Below are 23,969 nucleotides of genomic sequence, written 5' to 3' on the forward strand. Positions count from 1 at the left end.
GGACCCCTGGCCTTGCCCCTAGACGAGCTGAGGTCACTGGAGCTGTGATTTGATCCGACACCTGTAACATGTACCTTGACTTATAATTATATACATTTTTTGTATGATTATTTGAAGAGCATCTATATCTCTATTAGACTAAGTTCTTTGAAGTAGCATCTGTCTCTGATCTTATTCATTACAAGATCCCTAGTGCCCAGCACAGTGCCTGACACGTAGCAGATATCCAGTACTCCCCTGCCCCCAAACAGACCCAGGAACACTGCACTTAAGGAAGAAATGCAGGAATCACGGTCCCTCAGCGACTTGGTGCATTTTCTACCCCTTAATGAGCTTCAGGGCCCTCACCCTTATTGTCTCCAAACCATTCAGGCCCCACCAGCCCTATCTCAGGAAGTGGGCCAGCACCTGGCTTAAGCCAGCAGCAAAATGCCCAGCATCCCTGTGGGTGAAATAGGGTTGGTGATTTCCCCCAATACCTTGGTTTCTTTGACCCCTGCTCTGCACCAAGCACTACTCAGCATTTTCCTGTCTGTTCGTATATTTTATTCAAACATCATACTAATAAAAATAGTACCTGACATTTTTGAGTACTTACTATGATCCCCGCATACACTTTACATGTATTAACTAACTTTTGTAACAATCTCATGAGGTAGGAATGATTACTACACACCTTTTTATAGATGAGGAAATCAAGGCAGAGAGAGAACAACCTACCCTAGGTCAAGACTAGGAAGCTGGACTTTGACTCCAGGTCTGCCTATACTCTAAGGCTGCAAGGGCAGTCTGGCTTTCCTAGGGGCTTCCCACTGCACTACCCCAGCTGCCTGATTTCCAGGTTCTAGACCAGGGTCTAGCTACCCAGGCTTAGATCTAACAGCTGCTGTCCAGTGCCCTATCCCTGGGGCCATTCTGGAGGAGGGGGATACTGTCAGGCGCTGAGTACAGCGAAGAACAGCTTACTCTCTCTACCTGTCCCTACTCCCTGAGTTCAGCACAGAGTATCATTTGGGGCTGCAACTGCCCTCAGATGGGATGAGAGAGGAGGGGAAGCTGCCCCTCCTCTAGGCTGAACATGCTCCCCTTCCTACATCCCACTGGCTTCTTTTTTTAAGCACTAACTTGGGAAATCTAATTTTCTGCCCCCAGGAGTGTGTAGTTAATTAACCAAGACTCTAACCAGATTAAGAAATCACTACCTCTTATTCTTCATCTACCCCCAGGAAAGCCAGACCCCCTTCTGAGTACCCTCATTCTTCTAATGCCCTAACCACGCCTCCTCCCTGTTCATAACCCTGCTTGGGATCTCAGGACTCATCCTAGCCCCTAATAAGATGCAGGTTAGCAGGGTTAGGCGGCCCAGGTAGGAATGCACTGGGGAGGAGCCTTCAAGGAAAGGAATGGCTTTTGTCCTTCCTTCTTTGCATCCCTTCCCCCACTTATTCTCAATCGTGGGAAGCTCTTAGGGTGTGTGGGTTGGGAGGTGGGGCCAGGAAGGGTCTTGTAACAAGACGTGAGAACCTGAGTAAGGGAGGTGACTTGGGACAGGGTGTGCATGCAGGAGAGTACAAATTTGGACACAGGAGAAGGCAGGTATGTGCGGTGTGCTGCACAGGGCACATCTAACAGAGTAACTTATGTACCTCGGATTTCTGGGTTCCAGACGTCCCTTGAAATCTTCGGCTTGGAGCGCACTCACCAAGTGTCCCCTCAACTGTGTGGCTGCCAACCCCCATCCCTCCCCCAGCGCTGAAAGTTCACTATCCCACCCTTTCTGTCGACCCAGTAGGGGGCGAAGTCTTAACTCTTCGGGCGAAGCCCCCATCCAAGACTCCCGCTAAGAAAAGAGTAAGGGATAGGTGAGGGGGATCACCAAAGGAGATGCAGACCACGGACCCTCCCCAATCCCGGAGCCTCAGGAGTAGGAAGTGAACACTTGAGCAGGAGTTTGGAATGCCCTCTCCTCTTCATCTGAGCCCTTAGCCCGGGAATGCGGCGCGGAGTGTGCAGGACGCCACTCAGCACCGCGTCCCCTCTCTTGGCCGCCAGCAACACCTCGCGCAGTTGACAGCCGCGGCGCCTAGGTCCAAGGGGGCCTCAGGCCTCTGCATCATGCCCTTCAGCTCCCGCCCTCGGCAGAATCCCCAACCAGGGAAGGAAGGAGGGCTCGTGAAGGAGATCCATCCCACGCGGGGATCCCCAGGGACGCCAAGGCCCCGATCCTTCCGGGGTGGCCTTCCCGGGGCAGCCACTGCACCGCAGCGGGGCTCCGTGGGACGGGGGAAAATACTAAGGAGCGGCCGGCGGCAGAGAGGCGGCAGCGGCTCGGGAGCCGAGCGCTGCGAGACCAAAGCACCCCTGCCCCTTCTCTCCGGGCAGCTGCCGCTTCTGCCGGCGGGCTGAAACACTCAGCCTCCGCCTTGGCCCAACTCCCCTCGCCGGCCTGGCCTGCCTCTAGGGCCCTGGTCCCCTGCACCTGAAATAGCTGCCCGGTGCTTTCAAGACCTGCAGCATCGCCAACCCCTAGCTACCGCCCCTACTTGATTTCCCCTACGGAGCTCTGCCCTGCCTGGAAAGGTGTGCGGGGCTGCACCCGTGAACCCAGAGATCTAGGAGGCTTTGTCCATGCCCCTCCCCTTCCCAGGTCCAGCCAGACTCAAACTTAGGTTGTGCAGGTTCCTTGGAAATCTATTCCAAGCCCGGCAAAGGTTTACTGCCTAAGGTTCCCTCCTCCTGACACTGGGAAAGTGCACATTCTCCCCTACCCGCCACCCACGTGTTTCTGCATCTAAGGGGCCTCTGAGCCCCTCTACCCTGCCCCCTTTCTCCTTCGACATTTCCAGAAGCTGTTTTCCTACCCTCTCCCTCATTCTGGTTATTTATCCTCTGAACCTTTCATGTGTGCAGGCAGTCTCTGGGTGGGAATCCCACCCTCGGGCCTCACTTACTGGATCAGCGACTTTGGGCAAGTTTTACTTAACCTCTCCCTTTCCTCCTCTGTAAAAAAGATAAAAATACTTCCTTCCCTGGCTGGGTTGTTGTGAGATTAAGTAAGATCCATGTATAAACGGAGCATTTTAGCCCAGGACTCAGAGCACAGTAATAGTTCAGTAAAGAGTAGCCACACTTCTAGTCTGACACTTGCTGAAAGGAGCTGACCTCTGCATCTGAACTCCATGGGGCCCTCATCCCCTTGGTCCTAGGCCATGTGACCCTGGCAGCTGACCAACTCCCTCTACCCCCAGCTCCCTCAGAGGCAATGGGTGTGAAAGGACTCTGTTTGCAAAACACCATCCAGACCCAAGAGTCTGCCCCAGGGAACACCTGAGCCTTAGAAGGAAGGAGCTCTGAGGTAGTTTCCTCTCTTATCGTTACTGCCCCACTTTCAAGAAGTTAGATGCAACAAGGCCGAAGCACAGAAGGGAAGTTGAGCCTGGAGAGGCCTGGATCTGGCCTCCCAATGACTCCTGGGAATTCTGAAGGGCCAGCGCTGAGGAACTGTGAACTTGAAGGCATCAGGGAATCCTGCCTTGGGAGGTGGAATAAGATGGGGCAAGAGAATCATCTTATTGCCTTTATTTCACTGATGGCCCAGCTGGCCCCACTGTAGGGCACAAGGCCAAGCTTTTACACACTCACCCATGCTCTCTGTGCAGGCCAGTGCGTGCACACACACATACAAACACACACACTCACTCACACACACATCGGACCTCTGGCTCTGAGAGTCAGTCTCTGGGGGCAAGGGGCTGCTCCTCAGCCTGCCCCTGCCTGCCCTTTTATGACAGCACCAAGGGCGGGGGTGGGGCAGGGCCCTCAGCCCCCAGAACAAGTCCCTGTGCAAACTGGAGGTGCCAGCTGGCTTCAGGATGGGCGTATCACATTTTCCCATTCCTGGAGTCCCCTCCTCCAGTTCCTGAGGGAGGGACTGTTCTCTGCCTACCTGGGGGGCCAGACCCCTGCCAGGGCTGGGCCCTATGGAACCCAGGCTGATCCCCCACCTGACCATGCCAGGACCTCTGGCACTGAAGAACAGCCAAGTCTGAGGCGGTGGGGATCCCCCACTGGAGAGCAGGAAGGCCCCGAGGGGCTTGGGTGGGGTCATCACCCCCTCTCCTAATCCATCTTCAATATGAAGAGGTTTGGGGCACACTTCCTGGGGAGGGAGCACAGGCCTGGAGGAGAAGTCCCAGCTTGGGCTCTCCCCAAACTTCCATCTTCTGGGCCACAGCCTAAGGCCAGGCATCCAAAAGTCCAAGAGTCCAGCCGGCTGGTCAGAGTCCCTGCACAGTCCTTGAGGGGGCACCCACCCAGTGGGAGCTGGGTGTCAGACCTGCACCGGCAGCGTCTGGTTCATCTGCAGCCGCATGTCCTGGATACTGCTGAGGATCTTCTTCTGGTGGCCAGCCAAGGTGACCCCGATCCGGAGCAGGTCTCTGCAGATGGGCCAAGGGCAGGATCAGTCCCTCCCCTCCTACCCACCACTCTGAGCCCAGCTCAGAGCCCCCTCCTGTCCTGCCCCTCCAAATGTGAGGCACACTCACTCTGCGGTCATCTGGGCCACCAGGTCAAAGGATGCAAACCCTGCGCTGACAAAACTCTCCTTGTACCGACCCATCTTGATGGCATCCAGCCAGTCACCAACTGTCGTGAAGGTTGTATAGTCTGGGACTGTGCGGTCCAGGAGGGGTTGTGACATGCTGTGGGGAGAAGAGAGGGACTTGTTGAGTCCTGATGTCAGGGAAGGGGTAGGGCTGCTGGCTTGAGAGCAGAATAGAAGCAGAGGTACTGACCCAGACTGGGCACTGGCGATGACCTTAAGGCTGGCGGCGTTGCGGATGAGCTTGTCCAGGGTGTTCACAATCTGGGAGAATTTGGGCCTAAGGTTCCGGTCCCGCACCCAGCAATCTAGCATGAGCTGGTGCAGTGCTGTGGGGCAGTCCATGGGTGGGGGCAGCCGGTAATCCTGCTCCACGGCATTGATGACCTGAGCCAACAGCAGGGAAACCTGGAGTGAGCCACTACTCTGCTCCCCAGCCATCTCCCACCCACCCAAGCGCTCTGGCTGACCCTACTCACATCCTGGTTGCTCATGTCCCAGTAGGGTCGCTCGCCATAGCTCATGACCTCCCACATGACGATTCCATAGCTCCAGACGTCACTAGCAGAGGTGAACTTCCGATAGGCTATGGCCTCTGGGGCGGTCCAGCGGATGGGGATCTTCCCGCCCTGGTGAGGGGGGCACACGCCCTTCACCCTATGTCTCCGGGCTGGTTCCCAGCCCTGAGCCCCTACCTGTTTGGTCCCTCCCCCAGTCTCCCTCCCAGCTGCTTCCTGTACCAGGGAGCTGGTGTAGGTAGGATCAGAGGGATCATCCTCCAGGAAGCGGGAGAGGCCGAAGTCCGAGACTTTGCAGACCAGGTTGCTGTTGACAAGGATGTTGCGGGCAGCCAGGTCACGGTGCACATAGTTCATCTCGGACAGGTACTTCATGCCGGCAGCAATGCCCCGCAACATGCCCACCAGCTGGATGACTGTGAACTGTCCATCGTTGAGCTAGAGGCAATGAGAAGCCTCAGGGGGTGTCCATCACCTCTTGCCTGGCCCAGGGCCTGTCCAAGACCTTCGTTCCTGCTCACCTGCCCACCCTCTTCAAGTCCTCCAAGATCATGCCTCGTCTACCATGTGCAGAGTGCACCAAGAGTAAGCAAGATGCCCTCTTGTGTGGCAGGCATCTGTGTACATCATCCCAACTAACCCCAGGACCCAAATAGCTCTTCCACTCCCATTTTACAGCCAAGGCAAGTGAGACTCAGAGAGGTTAAGTAAAGCCTGAGGTCACACATGCAGCAAGGGGCAGAGTCAGGATGAGAACACTGGTTTTTCTGGCTCTGAAGGCCTGGCTGTTTCCCTGCACCATGCCACCTAAGGAAATATTTGGACTTCAACAAGGTCTGTCTGACTTATGGGAGAAGGTAGGTTGCCCAACCCAGCTCTCTAGGGGAGGGGAAGGAGCTGGGGGTTGGCTCTTACCCGGAGGAAGGAGTCCAGGGCACAGTTCTCCATGAACTCAGTGAGGATCATGACTGGCCGACTCTTGGTGACCACACCCTCCAGCCGGATTATGTTGGGGTGGTCAAACTGACCCATGATGGAGGCCTCGCTTAGGAAGTCCCGCCGCTGCCTCTCCGTGTAGCCCACCTTCAGTGTCTTGATGGCCACAAACACCTCCCTGCGGCCAGGCTGTTTCAGCCGCCCCCGGCACACTTCCCCAAACTCCCCTGCAGGGCACAGGGCACACAGGTAGTAAGCAACTTCTGTACCCAACTGGCCTTGGCCCTCCCCCAGGGTAACCACTGGCTCTCCTCCCCACTGTGCCCGAGGGGTACTTACCAGCTCCAATCACCTCCTCAATCTTGACGCAGGACACATCAATCTCCTTGGCAAACTCCCGCACAGCCTCATTAGGGTCTTCATAGGTAAAAGGGTCAATATAAACCTTCATTCCAGGAGCAACTAGAGGAAGAAAAGGTGGGCATGAGAATGGGCCAGATCCTTGAGCTGGGGACGGTGAGGAAACTCCTGAGCTGTGCCCCCAGACCTAGGATACTGCCCCAGGCTCTCCCCTCTGATGGGAGCACATTCCCAACCTCCTTGCTAAGCCTGTTCCACATTTCTCTCCCCCTCTCCCCAGCCCGCCACGGTCCCCTCCGTGAGAACTAGTGACCGTAAAGACTGGACACCTAGGATTCTTCTTTCTCCCTCATCTCTCATCATGTCAAAACCTCTCAGATTCATCCCTCTCTTCATTCCCACTGCCCCCACCTGACTTTGTCCAGGCCTTCAACACCCAGATTCTTGCAATAGCTTCCCAGCTGGGCTCTCTACCTCTAGACTTTTCTCACCGATCTATCTCACATACCTGTCTTCCTGCAACAATACTTTCATTGTATTGCTCCCCAGCTTGAGAGCCTTTCAGATTACTTATGGTGCAGTCAAGTCCAAACTCCTCTGCCTGCCTTTCACGACCCTCCAAGGACTGGCCACAGCTACCAAGCCTGGCTTCCCAGCAGCTGTCAAACCAGTCTTCTCACTGCCCCCACAGTTGGGCACTCTCCCCACCCTACCCACTACCTTCCAGAGGCTCCTAAAGCCAGGAATGCTCTCCTCTACCTTGCTAAATCCTATGTTTCCCACTTGGCTCAGCTCAGCCCAAGGCCTCCTCCTCCTCCAAGAAGCCTTCCCCTTCTCTGAACTCCTACTGCCCTTTATAACAGGAACACATGGCTTAACACTTAATTGTTCTCTCATTGTTTCCTGTGTGTATGTATCTTGTCTCTCTCACAAGACTAAGTGCCCCTGAGGACAGGGGTCATGTCTCATTCATCTCTGGGGCTAGCAGGAGTGAGGTAGGGGCTCAGGAAATGGCACTTAATTGGAAGCAGGAGGGGGCAGCCTGGGTAAGAGTATAAGGAATGAAGTCCCAGGTAGGGAAAAGAGTGTCTCCAAGCCCTGCAGGGATCAAGGGCTCTTTGGGAGGTCAGGATGAGGAGGCAAACTCACTGTATTGCTGCAGCTTCTCCGTGTACTCCGAATCAGAGCCGTGTCGCTGCTTCCTGGAGGGGGTGGAGGGGAGGGGAGGCCTGAGACAAGTCCAACAGCTCTCTTTATTCAGAGCATCCTTGGGCTTATGGGAGGGGCAGAGTGCACAAGGGACAATCCAGCGCCTGATCCTACGGTCAGTGGTTACAGCTCCCACTGGGTTTCTGTGCAAGAGGCTCGCTCAGTGGATTTGGTCCCTGAGGGAATTTGCCAGTAGATTCAGGGGACAGGGAGGGGACAGGGTGAGGACATGAGTGTAGACTGGAGAGGGCCTTTCCAGCAAGAAAAGCCTGGGCCCAGGAAGGCTGTGGCTCTGGGTTTAATGTGGAGGATGGTTCACCTACATGGCGTAAGGGCTTTAGGGCACGAAAGGGAGGCTCTAGTTGGCCCCTAGGCCTGGGAGTACCTGAGGCAGACGACAGCGATGACCACGACAGCCACCACGAAGACAAGCCCAGCCGTGGCAGAGCCCACAATGAGGGGGAGTTGCTCCTGGAGCTGCTGAGCACCAGAGCCTAGAGACCAGGAGGGACTAGTGAGTGGAGAGGTGGAGAGTATGGGCCAAGGGGCAGGGACAGGTGCAGGGGGGTGTGTACCTCTCTCGCTTGTGGTCTCAAACTCAGCAGGGTGGCTGTACTGCCCATAGCCAGCTACTGTGCGGGCGCGGACCTGGACCACATAGCGGGCGTCAGGCCGCAGCCCATCCAGCTGCACAGAGTTCTTCTGGCTGGTCACTGTGGAGGCGATGCCCTCACTCTGCAACACCAGGAAGAAGGTGGCGTCTCAGTGGATCCTGATGCCGTCAGCACCTGCCCACCCCCTGGCCTGCCCTCTGGCCCCCTCAGTCTCTGAGACCTTGCTTCCAAGGGCCCCTGACACTATCTGGGGTAATCTTCTTGTTCCAAAGCCTCCTCCTGCCCCTTGAGGCTCTGACCTTCTCAAAGTACTTCATCTCATAGTCCAGGATGACTCCGTTGGGCCGCTCTGGGGGTGCCCAGGACAGGGTCAGGCTGCTCCCGGAGCTGCTGTGCAGGTGTAGTGTAGGCACTTCGGACGGGGCTAGGGGAAGAGCAGGGGGCTCAGCATGGGCTCCTCAGGCCCTGGCATCCTTCCCAAGGACCCAGTTCCCATGGGACCCTCGGTGGTCCATTGGCAGGTCCCAGGCAGCTCAGCTCTATATGAGGGAAGATGACCCAGGCCCTACCCTCCTGTGCCCTTTCTCACCAGCCTGGTTGGTGGTGATATTCACAGCCGCATAGCGGGGGGGCAGAGGGCTCTTGCCCGAGACACCGTTGACTGCTTGCACCTCAAAAGTGTAGCGTGTGTGGGCCAGGAGATGGCTGATGTGGACTCGGCGCTCTGTCAGACCCAGCTGCCGAGGCACAAACTCCACGTTGTCATCACAGCGTGAGCAGGTAGTGGTGCCCCCAGCTCCAGGGCCCCCATGGCACTTCTTGCAGATGACATTGTATAGGAGGTCGTCCCGGCCACCCAGGTCCCGGGGCTCACTCCACTCGAGGATTAGTGAGGTCTCATTTACATTGGAGATCACACCCCGGGGTGGAGATGGCACCGCTGTGGGGAAGGTTGAAGGAGAGGACAGTGAGATAGGGCCCTAGGACCACCCTTCTGCCCAGAGTTCCTGCACACTCCATGCTGCTTCCTTCCTCCTTGCCTTTGCCTCTGCTTTAATAAGCACAATATCTTTCCTACACTTCGTCCCTGGGCAGATTCCTGTTTGGCCTTCAAGGCTAAATTTGAGAGGTCACCTCCTCTTGGAAGCTTTCCTTGATTCATTCTCTCCCCGTCTTCTGCACTCCCATAACAATTCCTGGGCATCCCTCCAGCCCAGCACTTAGCATATTATATGTCATTATCTGTTTTCACTTCTGTTTCTCCTACCAGGTTGCAAGCTCCTAGGACAGTGACTGTATCTTCTCCTTCATACCACTGGTGCCTGGCAATGCCTGGCACCAAAGGCCAGAGCAGGGAGGAAGCAGGACATCAGGACAACCCCCTCTGTGGTTAAAGCTGGGCCAAAAGAATAGCAGTTCTAGATGGAGGAAGGAGAGATGGACTAGAGGATTCCAGCCAATTCCTGATGCCCAGCGAGGAGCTAGTAGGCTCTTATTAAATGTTGATGGAAGGGCTAAGCCTTTTATCTCACCTGGATTCTGGCTCAGGGCTGGTCACTTCCTACCTGTGCCATGTGGAGCACATCCAACACCCCTTCCCGCCCCTGAGCCTGCATTTCTCCATCTGGAAAACGGAGGTATTCATAGAGGCCGTTTAGGCGCCTCCAGGCTGACTCACAGAGGGAAGGCCTGCAGTGGGAGAGTATGAGGGCATGTTCACTCACTGGTACAGGCACTGTCTGCAGAGTCTGAGTCCGCACGGTAGAAGTTATTGTGGCAGGTGCAGATGCTGGCGGCTGGCGAGGTGGTGCGGCTGTTGGGGGGGCAGGGGAGGCAGGGACCCTCCCCCTGCTTCGCCTTGTAGCTCCCAGGGGGACAGGCTGCGGGGGAGAAGAGGATAGGCATCTCACCTCCCTTCCCTGCAGACACCAACCCTCCACACCTCTGTGGGAATCTGGCCCTTCCCCAGCACAGGTCTTGGCCCCTCCACCTCCCAGACTGTGAGGGCCATGCTGGTATTGCCCAACTCCGGCTGCAGCTACAAAAGGCCCTTTTGCCCCGTGGAAACCCCATGTCAGCGGATTCCTCACAGTCCCTGCCCCCCCACCCCCAATCCTGAGGCCTTGCGGACGAAGACGTCAGCTCCATCACCTGGACAGCCTGGGCTTGTCGAGGCAGGGAAGAGAGGGAGGAGGAAGAAGAGGAGGGGAATGGGAGGAGACCATTAGCGGGCTGGCAGCAGCACCCTGTACTCTGCTGGGATCTCCCCACCCCTCCCTGAAGCTGGAGGACAATTATTCCTGAGGACTCTCAAGGACACCTGAGGACCCTGCCAGGATGTGGGGCCTCTGAGTTTCACAACTAGCCTCTCCCCACACTCCAGGAGCTGGGCAGCAGCTCCTTTCTGCCCTTGGGCAGGGATGGGGGCTGAGGAAGGGTGAGAATAGGAGAGAAAGAAAGCAGGCAGGAAGGCTGGGGTCACCTGGAGTTCAGAGGCCTCGACACGTCCACAGGGGGAGCCCCAATCCCCAAAGGGAGCCCAGAGCTTGGTGCCTGAACATCCCCTCCTGCCCTTTCCTCCTACACTCAGGGGCCCTGGGCCTGGGCTCTGTGGATTCCTCATATCTACAACAGCCATACAATTTATTATCCAAAGCGGAATATTTTGAGAGTGAAAGGGGGCATTGGTAATAATCATGTTAGCATGGTGGGCATAAACCAAGACTGCGCTGGACACACTAAAGCATATGGTCACCCTGTCCATATGTGACTGCCTTTGGGGAGGTCATTTGGAGTGTGGGATGCCCAGGGTTGGGGCTCTGCTCTTCTCTGGGGTTTAATCTCCCCTAAGGTGATATTCCATCCAAGCTCTCTTGAGCCAGTGGGAGAGGGGGCAGGGGCCAGGCCAGCATGGTTGCTATGGGAACCAGCATGCATTTCCTGCCAGGGACCTGCAGAGTGTTAGCCCCTCTTCAGGCTGTCAGGCTCATCACCCCCACCCCCTTTCTCCACTTAGGAGGAGGAAGTCTGGGGGCAGGTTCCCATAGAGAAGTGGAGAGGGGCCGGGTAAGGCACTGTTCACCTTCCCACGACAACATAGGACATGGGGCCTCACAGTCATGCTGGGCCACCAAGCCCCTCCCACTAAAGGCTGTGCTAAGAGCCAGCTCCCACCTCTCGATCATCAGTGGGAAGAGTCGTGCAGAGGGGACAGAAACAAGGCCCACAGCACCTTGGCCTGCATGGTACAACACTGGATAAGGCTGGAGTTCCAGCTCCCACATTCCCACCTATGAGGCCTGGAATGCAGAACCTCTCTGCGACTCAGTTTCCTTACTGGCAAAACAGAGTAGGTAACTGGAATCTACCTTACAAGGTCATGGTGAGGCTCAAATGAGAGAACTTCTCGTGAATGGGTGTTTCAGCTGGAAAGTCTAGTACATCGTGAGGTCTTACAAGTCTTGGCGAGCCTCCAGAGACAGGCCTCTTAACTGACTCGTGTATGAAATGAGGACAAAACATTCCTGCCCCCCATGCGCCCCAGGGCTCCAGGGAGTCATGGCTAACTCTTACACAGTGTCGGGCTTCCCATGCGCCAGGCACTGCTCCAAGGGCTCCCCTGCATCACTCACTTGAGCCCCACTACGACTCCATGAAGGAGTCACCATTAATGTCCCCATTGTGCACATGAGGAAACCAGGGTTCAAAGAGCTAAGTACTTTGCCCAAAGTATCACAGGTGCTAAGTGGCAGAGTCAGGACTCAGGACTTTAGAGACCAGGCCCCTAACCACTGTGCAAAAAATACTGCCTCTCAAGATGCAGGTGAGACCCCCCGGTGAAAGGGCCAAGCATGAGGTGCCCGCAGCCCTCATCTGATACTTCTAGGGTGAAATATACACTTGGGACTGGACAAAGCGGGCATCTCTGCCGGCCTAAGTCTCTGACCAGGTTCTCCAGGGGCCTCTTTGTCAAGGATTCTCCATGTCTTTCTTCCTCATTTCAGTCCGTTTTTTCTCTTATTATCCTGGTGTCCCTCCTCATTTTCCCTCATCTCCCTCCATGCACAGCATTCTGTCTGATACCCCTCTTCCCTAGACCTGAGGCCAGACCTCCCTGTCCAGCAGGTAGGAAGCAGCAGGTAGGGGGCAGTGGGTGGCAATGGCCCAGACCCTCCCTTCCCTTTCCTCCCCAGGCCAGTCCCCACTCACGGCGGCACTGGGACTCCTTGGCAGCTGGCTCATGGCCGGTGGCACAGGTGCAGGCACCCACAGGCACCATCCACTCCCCGTCACCGTTGCAGTAGAGCTTGAGTGGCACCGACACCTCCACGGCGTTGGCGATGCAAGTGCCGGGGGCAATGACCAGTGAGGTGGGCTCAGCCCCAGTGAGGGTCTCAGGGAAGAGGGCAAAGCTTGCAGTGGTGGACGCACACTTCTTGTAGAAGGCGCGCACAGAGATGAGCGACATGCAGGCGCCTTGGTCCTGGAAGGCCAAGTAGAAGCCGGCCTTGGAGAGTGGCCCGAAGCTGCGCACCTTGGTGTTGACTCGGCCAGCATCGAGCCGCGAGAAGCTCTCATCGGGCGCGATGGTGTCCACCTTCACATAGGGGTTCTCCATCCAGGAAGGGGAGGAGGCTGAGGCCACATCGCTGTCAGCCTCATAGTAGAAGAGGTTGAAGGTCTCCTTGCAGGAGCCAGGGATGTTGGGGATGCTGTTGCAGTCACGCACAGTGAACTTGAGCTCCACGTAGACCCGCTGCACATCCCGCCGCCAGATGAACCCCGTGCGAAGCCAGTTGTTCTGGCTTGACTCGCGCACATTACATACCTGGTACGTGCGGATGGGGTTCATGGCCTCGTCATAGCCGCTCACCTCTTCCCACTGTGCATAGACCAAGTGAAAAAGACAGAGAGTGAGCACCAGCATTTGCCAGGTGCTTATCATGAGCCCAGATCTGCTATATTTACTTCACAGAGATGCTCCTATGGTGCAGTGTCTGAGCACACAGACTATGTGGGTTCAAATCCCAGTTGTCTGTTTGCTGTGTGACTATGGGTAAGTCACTTGACCTACCTGTGCCTGCATTTCCCCATCTGTAACATGGTAAGAATAAAGATGTATAAGGAATGACTTTAAATGAATAAAGCACTAAGAATGGGACACTTGATAAATCCTATGTGAGTATTAGCCATAATATTTATTACCTTTATGCCTCAGTTTCATTGTCTATAAAATGGGGCTGACTGGAAGTAAATGAAGCTGTGAAGAATTCAATCAGTTTAATACACTGCAACAATGCCTGACACAGAGCAAGTGTTCAATAAATACAGGTTATCACTATTACCATCGCATTTAACCTTCACAGGTCTTTACGAAGGTGCACCTGTTGTCCCCACTCCAGAGAAGAGGAAGCCAAGACTCACAAAGGCAGGAACCTGCTCAAGGTCACAGAGTCAGGTCTGGTGACCGAGGGCCTGCAGTGTCATCCAAACCCAGTGTTCCAGAACTTAGTGCAGTTGTCAAGGCCATCTAGGGAGCTTAATTAGAACACTTTAGAGATGTCAGGACTAACTACAGGAATGTAACAAAGATGGAGGCCCAGAAAGGTAAATCATCTTGCTTAAGGTCATACAGCAAGTTGGAGATCTGGAACCAAGGTTTCCTCATTCTCAAGCCAGTGCTCTTCGCAAGGACCCAGGAAAGAGGAAGATGGCCAGGACAGGCATGTAAGGGGCTGTCAGGCAGGAGAGGGAGGGAAATTGGCTGAAGACAGGCTGAGGGGTGGGCAGAGGGAGAATGGCACAAAGATGGTGTGTATGTGGGAGGGGGTACAGAGGCAGGCTGAAGAGTGAGAAAGAAAACACTCACAGAGATGGACCATCAGGCAAAGGAGGAAGGTGACAGGTGAAGAGGATGGGGATAATGCAGGAGGTGAAACTGATAAGCAGGGAGCAGAGGCAGCCCTTCTTCAGCCCTGGTGAGGTGGGGGGGGTGAACACTGTAGGTGGGAGGGGGCTGATTGGCAACCAACACTCAGGACAAATGGTGGGGAAGTCTTACCCCACTTTCTGGATGAGATGTCCACGCCAACTCAGATGTCACCCATTTTGTATCCATGAGGGTCTCTGTGGGAGCAACAAAAGAAAAGGTCAAGGGCCAAGCTCAGGATGAAGACAACAAGGAGGTTGCCCAGGACACCAGAAGTCGATTCCCACCAGGTAGCACCCCACCCTACCCCCGAGTTCCCAAAGCCCTCAGCTCCTCTGGCCCAGAGAAGACCCTGCATCCTCAGAGATGTCTTAGCCCCAAGGATGTCTCATCGGGCCAGTTGGGAGTGGGTATAAGCTGCTGACCCCAGGTCTGGGTTAATGAGGCAGGAGCAAGGGCTGGTTCACACACCTACAGGCTCTGCTAATCTCCACACAAAGGAGGTGGCAGGGCTTTTATCCTGGAACAAAGGGCCGTGTGCTTCAGACCCTGCTGCCCAGGCCTCCCCTGACTCCATTCTCAACATAAAGGCCCAGCCCCCCACACACTCAGGGGAAGGGGAGAGCAGTCACAGGTCAGAGCCCACTCCCACCCAGCCTCCCACTCAATCACCTCTAGGGGACAGGGCAGGAATGCTCTTTGAGGGTGGGGTCAGGGCCACTAAGGCCCAGACCGGCAACTCGAGAGCTAGTTCAGTACTTCCTGCAATCCTTGGATGAAAGTACTGTTGGTGTACCTCTTTTACAGATGAGAAAAATGATACCCAAATAAAGGCCTAAGGTAAAACTGCTAGAACTTGAGGTGAAGAGTTGAAAGGTGGCTCAAATTCAGGTCAATCTGATTCTACAACTAACCCCTTAACCAGGGCACTCTGACTGCAATATGCCCCTTTGCAAAGGGGGAACAGAGAAAACCTGGAAAGCTCCTGTTATCCTTTAAGGCCCAAGCAAGCTGTCACCTCCTCCAGGAAGCCTTCCCTAACCTCCCATGTCAGGGTTGGATGTCTTCCTCTGTGCATCCAGGGCCAGGGGCTTTGTCACAGCACCAATCCTTTTCTGAGCTTTGGGTTTTTTATCTGTTTTCCCTTGTTTGGCCATAGGAGGGGCCTATTAATGTTTGTGACACAAACTTGCTCCCCTAGGACTCTGGTTCTGGGTTCTGGCTTGATAATTCTCTCTGACAATGTGACCCAAACATCAGACCCAGGAGCAGGAAAGAAAGAAGCCCCAGCTCCTTTCTTATAGTCTGGAAGACAGCCAGCAGTTCTCCCCTCAACTCTGAGCTAGAATGGTGCGGAGTCACCTCGAAATCAACAGTGGGGCAGGGTGGAGGTACCCAGGGAGGGAAAGATCCAAGCCCCACAGGCTCCAGGCTTGTGGCCTTCACCAGTTGTCCACAGTCTGGGTCTGAGGGGAGGATGGTGGATGAGGCAGCTGTGGCCCCAGACCCTCATGTGAGGCAAGGGGGCAGCAGGCAGCAGCCATTCACTTCAGGGAGTGAGGCTCCCTCCATTTCCTGTAGCAGCAGCTGGTCCCTGGAGAATCTGGCTGCAGGGTGAGCTATCCCAGCTTCATCGTCGGTGGCCTGACAGGCCCCTCTGGCAGACAGACAGATAGACATAGGCATTCAGCAGCAGGGTAGAGGGGTACAGGAGGGAAGAGGGGATGGGCAGAAGCAGGGGCCCAGAGACAAGCAGGGAGGGAGCGGCACAGAGCAGGCGGATGGTAGGTACACAGAACTGGAGGGCTGTGCAGAGCTGGCTGGGCTGGCTAGGACCAGACAGCCGGGATGGCCGGCGGCGGACTACAAAAGACAGCGAGATGGAGAGACAAGGAGGCCCAAGGAGACAGACACAGAGACAGGGAGGGAGGTTGCCAAGTAGCTTCTTCCCCAGCCAGCAGCCTGGAGTATTCCTGTCCCTGGGAGCAGCCGAGCCAAGCGCAGCCCCTCCCCCTAGCCAGTCCGCCCGCTTGTCTGCCCGCTGCCCGCCTGCCAGCCCATCAGCGAGCAGGCCAGGGCTCCTACCGCTCCCTCGCCCTGCCTCCCTCCTCCCTCTCCCTCACTTCCTTCTGCTCAGCCTGTGCCAAACCCATCTGGAACTGTTTAAACCCAAATATTCAGCCCCCTCCCCCCTCTAGCCAGATTCCTCCACAGTTTAAAACAAGCCCTGCGCTGGCTCTGGGAGGAGGGAGTGGAAGGAGGGGATGGTTGGGTGGTGGGAGGTGGGAGGCTGGGGGGAGGTTCTTCATTTCTGTTCAATTTCTGGGGAGCGAGAGAGGGAGGGGGTGGGGATCGGCCCTTGGCCATCGCTCAGCCTTGGCCATCACTCAATCTCGGCACATTTTTCCCATTAATGAGGAGAGGACTTGGATTTCGAGTCATGTGTGCCTGAGGAAGGGCTCCGGTCACCCTGGTGGGGAGGGGAGCTTGCTCTCTCAGGGAGCAGAGGGGCCTGCTCCCTTCAGCAAGAGGGATACCATGGGATGCCTGTGTCCCAGTCTCAGGAAGAACATGGAGGGGCCCAGAATCTATCTGTCTGTGGTGTTGAAGGGAAGAGACCCACCCCAACAGAGTCCGCCTTTTTTCTTTCTGTGTGTGGTGTGGTGTGGTGTGGGGTGTGTGTGCGTGTGTACATGCTGGGGTAAAGGACGCAGGTACAGGGGACAAGGACAAAAGAGGAATGAGGGAGCAGTCTCCAAACTCCCAGCTGCCAACTGCACCCAACTGCCAATGCGGCTGCTGGAGGGGACCAGAGAGCCGGTGGCCACTCCCAGACACAGGGCTCTGTTGCACAGGGAACCCCACCAACCCCACACAGGGAACCCCACCAACCCCCAAAAGCAAGCAGGGAAGCAGACACTGGGCCTTTCTGGGGCTTTCGGAGACTGGGGTTTCAATCTTCAGAATGAAAGCAACACCCCTTTCGGGTTTCCACAGGCTTTGGGGAACAGCCACGTGGCAGCAGCTGTATGGCCCTGACCCGTGCACACAGATGCACACACATCGCCCAGTTCTCAGTGGCTGGGCTCGTTCCCTACCATTGGGGCCAAAGAGCGACAAGTCACACATATGGTAGACAAAAACACACAAAGCCACAGCCGCCCACAAACACACAGGCAGCTTCAGACACAGGCATGGCCTGTCTTTTTCAGACACACAGATGCATATGGTACAAACAGATTAGTCTTCCTGAGGCATTCATATACAGTAAATGTTTCCTACACATGGATTCGGCGCACCTTAGGCAAAGACACTCTCACAGTCTTCGTATGTGCAGACATATGCATCCAAAAGCGCATTCTCCCTACACACTCAACTGCATACTATTGCCAGCCACACATCAGACTCTTGAGTGTAGTCAAGTGCAAACACAAACACCAGTTTCCCTTTACAGACGCACTGACATGCTCTTCCACAGTCACACACAACTAGCGTCAGCTGTGCACACACACAGGCACCCATTTGCACTGAAACATTCCGCAGGAGCATGTAGACGCAGTCTAAGTATTAATATCTAGAATTTGTGTAGAGCGTCAGAGGTGCATCCTCTGTGCACATGCAACACACACGCGCGCGCGCGCACACACACACACACACCCACTGCACGCAGATCCCTTCTATGAGGCCAGTCTTCAAGTGAGGTGGAGGAAGAGTTGGGAGAGATCAGTGTCTGCTGAGAGAGAAGAGGGACCAGGCAGCCTTGGCCAGAGGCTCAGGGAAGGAACGAGCCCCAGACCTGCTTCCTGTGGCCCTGGCCCAGGCAGGAGTTTTAACAGGTCAGGAGGTTGGGGGTGGGGCAGGGACATGAAGATGATTCTAGGTGTGGCTGGGTGCAGCCTCCCAGGTACAGCCCTTGCCGAAGCAGCAGGCCACTTCCCTGCCAGCACAATGGCACCGTCCCCAGCACTCAGCCCTTGGGGAGGGGGTGGCATGATGGAGACAATTAGCCTCAGGAGCTTTGGGCAACACTTCTACACATAAGTTGGGGGCCCAGCAGGAGAACATCGTGGGCACCCAGTGTCTGAGGGCCTCACTGGGCCACCCTGGTGCAGGGGAACCAGCTGGGAGCCTGCCACCTGCTCCAGTGAAGGGCCAGGCGCATACAACTTTATGGAGCTGCCAGACCCCAAAGCACCCCTAAGCCCCAAGTCACACAGAGCACCCCACCCTGGGAATAGGCATGTTAGTGAGACCCAGAGAGTCCAAAAGTTCTAGAGATAGAAACAAGAAGCCACCAGCCCAAACTCCAGACCAGGGACTTTGAAGGTGGCGGGAAAGGTCACACTCCTGGGCTGGGCCAGTGGAGTATGTAGGGACAGAAGGGCAGAGGGCAGGGTCTATGCAAGAAGGCACACCCTGGAGTCCTGCCTGCAAATAGAGGGAGAAAACTCCTCCTCACCTTGGAGTTGGTCCCCCTCCTCCACCTGGGATCCCTCCCTCAGCCAACCAACCTGAGGGATCTGTTCTGTCTTCTCTCATCCCTCCCCGCCCCACCCCCTGCATGTCAGCGCATATACACCAGTGATTCAGGGTGGTCAGTCAGAGAGAAAGGGGTCTTAGGCAGACCCTGCCATGAGACCTGGAGGGCCACCTCTCCCTCCCCTTGCCATGGTCCCTAGGCTCTCAAGTCTGGGATAGAGGGGAGGGGAGCATCTCAGAACAGAGAACACATTTTGTTTTTCATTCTTCCCCTCAGATCATGGGGATTTATAATTAAATAAACCTGAGAGGGAGGAGAAGGGAGGAAGAAGCACAGGGCAGGGAGCCTAAATGCCTCAGTGCTCATCCATGCCCCCCACCCAAGTCATAGCCCTGCCAGCCAGCCAGAAGGACAGACAGACAGACGGCTAGCCCTTATGGAGGCCTCTGAGCCCTTCCCTGGGATCCCCGCCACAGTGGGTGTGACCAGGAGTTTGGGGACAGAAAAGCAATAGGAGACCCGGCACCAGGGCCAGCCCCTGGGGCAGGGGGTCTCTCCCACCCCATCAGGTGCCCAGCTGTACCCAGTCTTTCTCCCTCCACCCCCAGCTGCCCAATCCCGACAAACCAGTTTGACTCAGCACAACAGGCAGGGCTACAATTTTCAAACTATGCAGGCCTGGTGATTCAGCCTCTTCATGCTGTTTAATTAGTGTAAGGCCGGGCGGCAGAAGCCTTGCCCATCGTAGCTTTGGGAGAGCTTCGCTGCCGCTGAGGCCACAGTGGCAGCAGTGGCAGCAGTTCTGGTTAAAGGGAAGGCAGTGCCGAGCAAACTGGTTCCCCCAAATACCTGCTGCTGTCCCTTGGTCGCAGCTGTGAGGTGCCAGCTCAAGACAAACAGGGGCGGGGTCGGGGGCGCCAGAGGCCACTGGAACAAGCGAGGAAGCCACAGAAACCCCAGCCCGCTGTCCCCTCTCCCCTCTCAGTGGTCAATGTTGCTGCCTCCGAGAAAGAGCTGGGCTCACACACTGCCTCTCTCCCACTTCCACTGCAGCGGCAAGTCCGCTACAGGGCTTGCCTGGGAGAAGGCCATCCAACCCCCACCTCTTACCTCTAGTAACTGTTTCTCTTTTCTCAAAAAGGTCTGTTCCTGGCAGGGACCTCCCCATCCTATCTGAGGTATCAGGGCCCTATGGTCCAGACATCCTTCCTCATCCCAAACACTGTTCCTTGTCTGCTCACTGCCCGACCCCACTCCCTGGTTTGTGGTCCCGAAGGGGAAAATGATCTTGGCTTGGGGGACTGGGGAATATAACTTGAAAGGAGAGTAAGCAACAAAGTGGCCCTGTTTCCCTGCGACTGAGGATAAATCCGAGGGCAATCTGTGTGTTGGGGGTGGGAATCAATCAGAGGGCAAGGGGAGAGGTGTCTCTCCAACCCAGGAGGATTAGCAAGGACCCTGGTTCATCCTCATGGAAAACTGATGAGACATTTGGATGCAGAGTCTTGGTGAACCCCAAGTGTGTAGGGAGGAAGAGCAACCAGATGCTAGATAGCATCTAATCAATGAGTCCATGAGGGGCAGCACCCACAGCTCAAGGACCCTGGGCCTCAATATAACAACCCTAGATGCAGAGAGTCTAAAGGCTCCCCAAGACCAAGGGCAAACGGAATCCTGGCAAAACCAAAGGGAAGGCTGGAGCAAGGGGGTAAGATCCTCCACCCATGAAGCTTGGGGGCCAAAGAGATTTTCAGTGCTCGGGGTTGCATCTAGCCCTGCCCTCTGCCACAGCCCAGGACCCCCAAGTCCACCTATCCCACCATTTAAGCTCCAGAATGGGGGTGGGGTACAGGGGGGAATCAAGAATAGCTGCCCCCTGATCCAGCTCTCCTCCTATCCCATCCCTTCTCTCCCAAAGCTAGAGAGAGATGGAGGTGGGGGACATATCCTCCCCCATCATTGCTTCCTCTAACCTCCCTCCAGCAGGGCCAGGGCCCACACCAATTTTACTTCTGGTGCTCCCCAAGGAGCAGACCCTAGGGTAATAATAATAACAGTTAATCCTTGAATAACAACGGCTATGTGCTAAGCACTTGACACACGTTAAGGGTTTGATCTTCATAACAACCCTAGGAGGTGGGCTCCACTACTCTGCCATCTCACAGTGAGGGTGGGCAGATGGGCCCCTGGGCTGAGGCATTACCTTTCTTTTTCCTTTCATTCTCACACAAACTGAAGACCCTAAGTGCTGAAATACGGCAAAAAATGAAGGAACTGGTGAAAGCCACACTTGAGAGGCACTGCTCCCTTCCCAGGGGCATCCCACACTGGCCTGGCCCCCAGCCACCACCCTCCCGCCAGGGAATAGACCCAGATCCCACTTCACAGTCTAGGGGGGGAGGGGACAGAAGAGGGGGCAATGGCCCCACTGCCCTCTCTTCCCTGGGCTGCTACAGCTCCTCAGGCCTCTGCCTCTAGATCAGCCCCTTAACCCTCAGCCAAGCCAGGATGCCAGCTCCCAGTTAGGGCCTGTCAGTTAGGGTCTAGAGGGTCCAGCAGAGTGTGAGAGGTGAAGAGGAGGAAGGAAGAGAAAGAGGAAGCAGGGGAGGGAGGGAGGAAGGAAGAGGTGAGCCTTCTCAGGTAGCCCTTGCTCACCTGACCCACCCCCCCACCTCAGGGCCAGCACCCACCACACGCCAAAATAAGGGCTCTGGGCCGGGGCACATACAGCCCTGAAAGCGCGTGTGCCCGCATCGCCTCTCCTGGGCCAAGACACAGACACAGACCTGAGAACTCCAACAGGCTCCATGGCTCACACCCTTGAGGCAATCAACAACAAAGCCCCACACCGGTTTCTCACGCCTGCGATCCTATCACACACATGTGGGTGAGTGTGCGCAAGTGTGGGCGCGACCTCGGTGTGTCTGTCTGGATCTGCATGTGTCCACCCGTGTGAATCAGTCTGTCGGCACCAGTAAGCTCAGAGAGAAAAGACGGTGGGGTTCATAGGAATGTTTATTTTCCCCTGGAGAAAATGAGAACGCACCAGAAGATGCCTTTCTCGTGGAACTGTGTTCTTTCTTCCTTCCAACCTTTTGGTTTACCAGTTGTGAACGTAGGAACAAACCGAGTTATACAGAACTCATGTTTTTGTTCTTCAACTAATAAAGTGACTAGATTGGTTAAAGACATCAAATATAAGAACTGCCTATATCCCAGTTTCCCCCAAATTTCTGCTGGTGTCCTTCCTTCCACATTAGAGAAGGCTTTTCTTCCCTTATTTAATGACTCCAAAAATTTTGGAAACTGTGTGGGTATCTGTGTCTGTATGTCTACTGTTTGTGACCAGTGTCTGTGCCTCTGTCCCCGGAGGCTTGTGTCAAGTGGATGGTGTGAGCTCTCCCACCAGGGCCAACAACACTTGGGCTGTTGATCCAAGTACAGTCTTTTGGAAGTTGGAGCCAACCCCTCAGCAGCCGTCTGGGCAGGTTTCACAGAACCCATCAAGAAGCCCGGCCTTTTCCCACCGGTAATGGGTAAGGCACCCGGCTCCAGGGCTATCTGGGACAAACCCCACAACCTCAGGGGTTCAGAGGAGACCCGAGCACTCGGGGGGGTCTTGCTAGACGGCGGAAGGGAAGCCGCAGAACAATGTGCAACGCCGGTGCACACAGCACCTCGTGTGTAGTTGGCGCTCGGTAAACCGTAAACAATAACAGGCCCCCGCCTCTCCACCCCCGCAGTCGTCCCCCGGCAAAGCGGGGTGCATACACTCACACTCTCACATTTAACGCCAACGGGTTCCTAACCCACCGCCCCACAACCTCGGGAGTCCCGCTTCGCCGCCACCCCCAACAGCCCCGCATTAACCTCAGAGACCCCACCTTGCCTGGTGGGTCGCCCATACTGCCTTGCCTCTGGAGGTGCCGAGGGCCCCGATCCTCTGCCGTGAGTGCGGGGTACTCCCACAAAAGCTCACGCCGGGCCATGACTTTTGGCGACGATCGCCTGAGTCGAGCTGCCGGCAATCCCGCAACCCGCGGACCGCCGGCCGCGTAGGCAGCTGAAACCACCGAAGCGGCTCCGGAGGCGTCCTCCCCACCTCATCCTCCTGTCCCCGGAGAGGGCACGGGTGACAGAGCTTCCTCCGACATGCGCCCGACCGGCATCGGACCCGGGCCCTCGAGCCCACCCTCGGGCAACCCTGGACACCTTAACCTTTGGACGCGCCCCCCGACGCCGCTCACCTTCCAGCGCCCGGCAGCCAGTGGGCAGCAGCAGCGGCAGGAGCAGCAGCGGAGAGAGCAGCGGCAGGAGCCCCGGCGGCGGCGGCGGCGGCGGCGGCGGCGGCGGCGGGCGGGCTCGGGCCATGGCCGGGGAGGGTTCCGGGAGCCGAGCCGGGCCGCGCCGGGCCGCGCCGGCGGGGCTGCGGGCACCCACGGGAGGGTCCGCTCGGCGAGCTCCAAAGAAGGCTTGCGCACGGTTCCAGGAGATTCAGGCAAGGAGAGAATGCAATCCAGTCGGGCGGCTTCGGGACCTAGCCGGCGCCCTGAGCCGGGCGATGCGGGCAGGTCGGTCCTGGGGAAATCCGGGCGGACCGGTCCAGGAGAATCCGGGGCGCTTGGAGAGCTCGGAGCCAGAGGACTCGGAGAGGCGGGCCGGGACGAGAGTGCGCAAGTGGTGGTAGTTCGAAGTGCACAGTAATCCAGCGGTCTGCGGTGGGCCCGACCCAGACCCGGAGCTCCGGATGCGCGCGCCGTCCGGGGTCCGAGCTGGGTTCTTGCTGCGCCGCTCACGTACTCACTTCTGCTGTCCCCTGCGCTGGCGCGGCCGCTCTGGGCGAGAGGGGCGGGACCGGCCGCCTGCCTGTCAACCCCTAGGCCCCGCCCCTGGTCCCCGGCCACCCAATCACAGGCAGCCAAGAGCGCTAGTTCGGCCTCGAGAGCACTCGGCTGGAGTTCAGTTGGCGGTGCCTCCATCAGGCCCACCCTCGGGTTCTCTGAGGCCTGGGGTGGGCGGGGCTAAGAAAAAGATGAATTAGATTGGGCGGAGCGATACTGTCCATCAGAGGGAGAAACCCGCCTCCTGCCGCCCATTGGCGATTAGTAACCGAACCTAAATCCGAGGAGGTCCCATCCACATACAGCGAGCTGGGGGCGCCCCCGTGTGGCCTGTATGTGCCCAGGGTCGCCCCCACGTGGTTCTTTACAGGCCCGTACAGAACATAACTAAACTCAGTCTAGGCACTACCAGGTGGGTACCCTCCGCGACATATCCTGTGACTAGGGCCTTCTCGCATGTTTATTTATTCATTCATTCA

At 56.5% G+C, this 23,969-nt stretch overlaps 1 protein-coding gene across 2 annotated transcripts; it reads right to left on the reverse strand.

Moving 5' to 3' along the window:
- Positions 1 to 3,564: 3,564 nt before the first annotated feature.
- Positions 3,565 to 23,479, reverse strand: EPHB3 (EPH receptor B3). 2 transcript variants are annotated; one of them, XM_074366671.1, is made up of 17 exons: positions 22,897 to 23,479; positions 14,302 to 14,366; positions 12,450 to 13,122; positions 9,965 to 10,120; positions 8,830 to 9,180; positions 8,540 to 8,664; positions 8,202 to 8,361; positions 8,012 to 8,120; positions 7,567 to 7,619; positions 6,397 to 6,519; positions 6,037 to 6,284; positions 5,344 to 5,559; positions 5,083 to 5,232; positions 4,797 to 4,990; positions 4,548 to 4,703; positions 4,337 to 4,439; positions 3,565 to 4,159 (listed from the first exon to the last, which is right to left on the reverse strand). In XM_074366671.1, exons 1-17 carry the CDS (start codon positions 23,018 to 23,020, stop codon positions 3,584 to 3,586), a joined length of 3,582 nt encoding a protein of 1,193 aa, XP_074222772.1. In that variant the 5' UTR covers positions 23,021 to 23,479; the 3' UTR covers positions 3,565 to 3,583. The 2 variants fall into 2 exon arrangements, with proteins under 2 accessions (XP_074222772.1, XP_074222768.1); XM_074366667.1 differs by lacking the exon at positions 3,565 to 4,159 and having other exon boundaries at positions 4,198 to 4,439; positions 22,897 to 23,476.
- Between the last annotated feature and the right edge of the window lie 490 nt (positions 23,480 to 23,969).

Source organism: Camelus bactrianus, chromosome 1 (genome assembly GCF_048773025.1).
Source record: "Camelus bactrianus isolate YW-2024 breed Bactrian camel chromosome 1, ASM4877302v1, whole genome shotgun sequence".
Classification (NCBI taxonomy): Eukaryota; Metazoa; Chordata; class Mammalia; order Artiodactyla; family Camelidae; genus Camelus; species Camelus bactrianus.

Excerpts from the sequence above, each read along its gene's own strand:
- EPHB3 (XM_074366671.1), bottom strand. The coding sequence starts at position 23,020 with ATGGCCCGAGCCCGCCCGCCGCCGCCGCCGCCGCCGCCGCCGCCGCCG. Across the intron at positions 8,665-8,829 it reads TATCACCACCAACCAGGCTG|CCCCGTCCGAAGTGCCTACA; the intron begins GTGAGAAAGGGC and ends CTCTTCCCCTAG. Across the intron at positions 5,233-5,343 it reads CTACCTACACCAGCTCCCTG|GGCGGGAAGATCCCCATCCG; the intron begins GTACAGGAAGCA and ends CCCCCTCACCAG.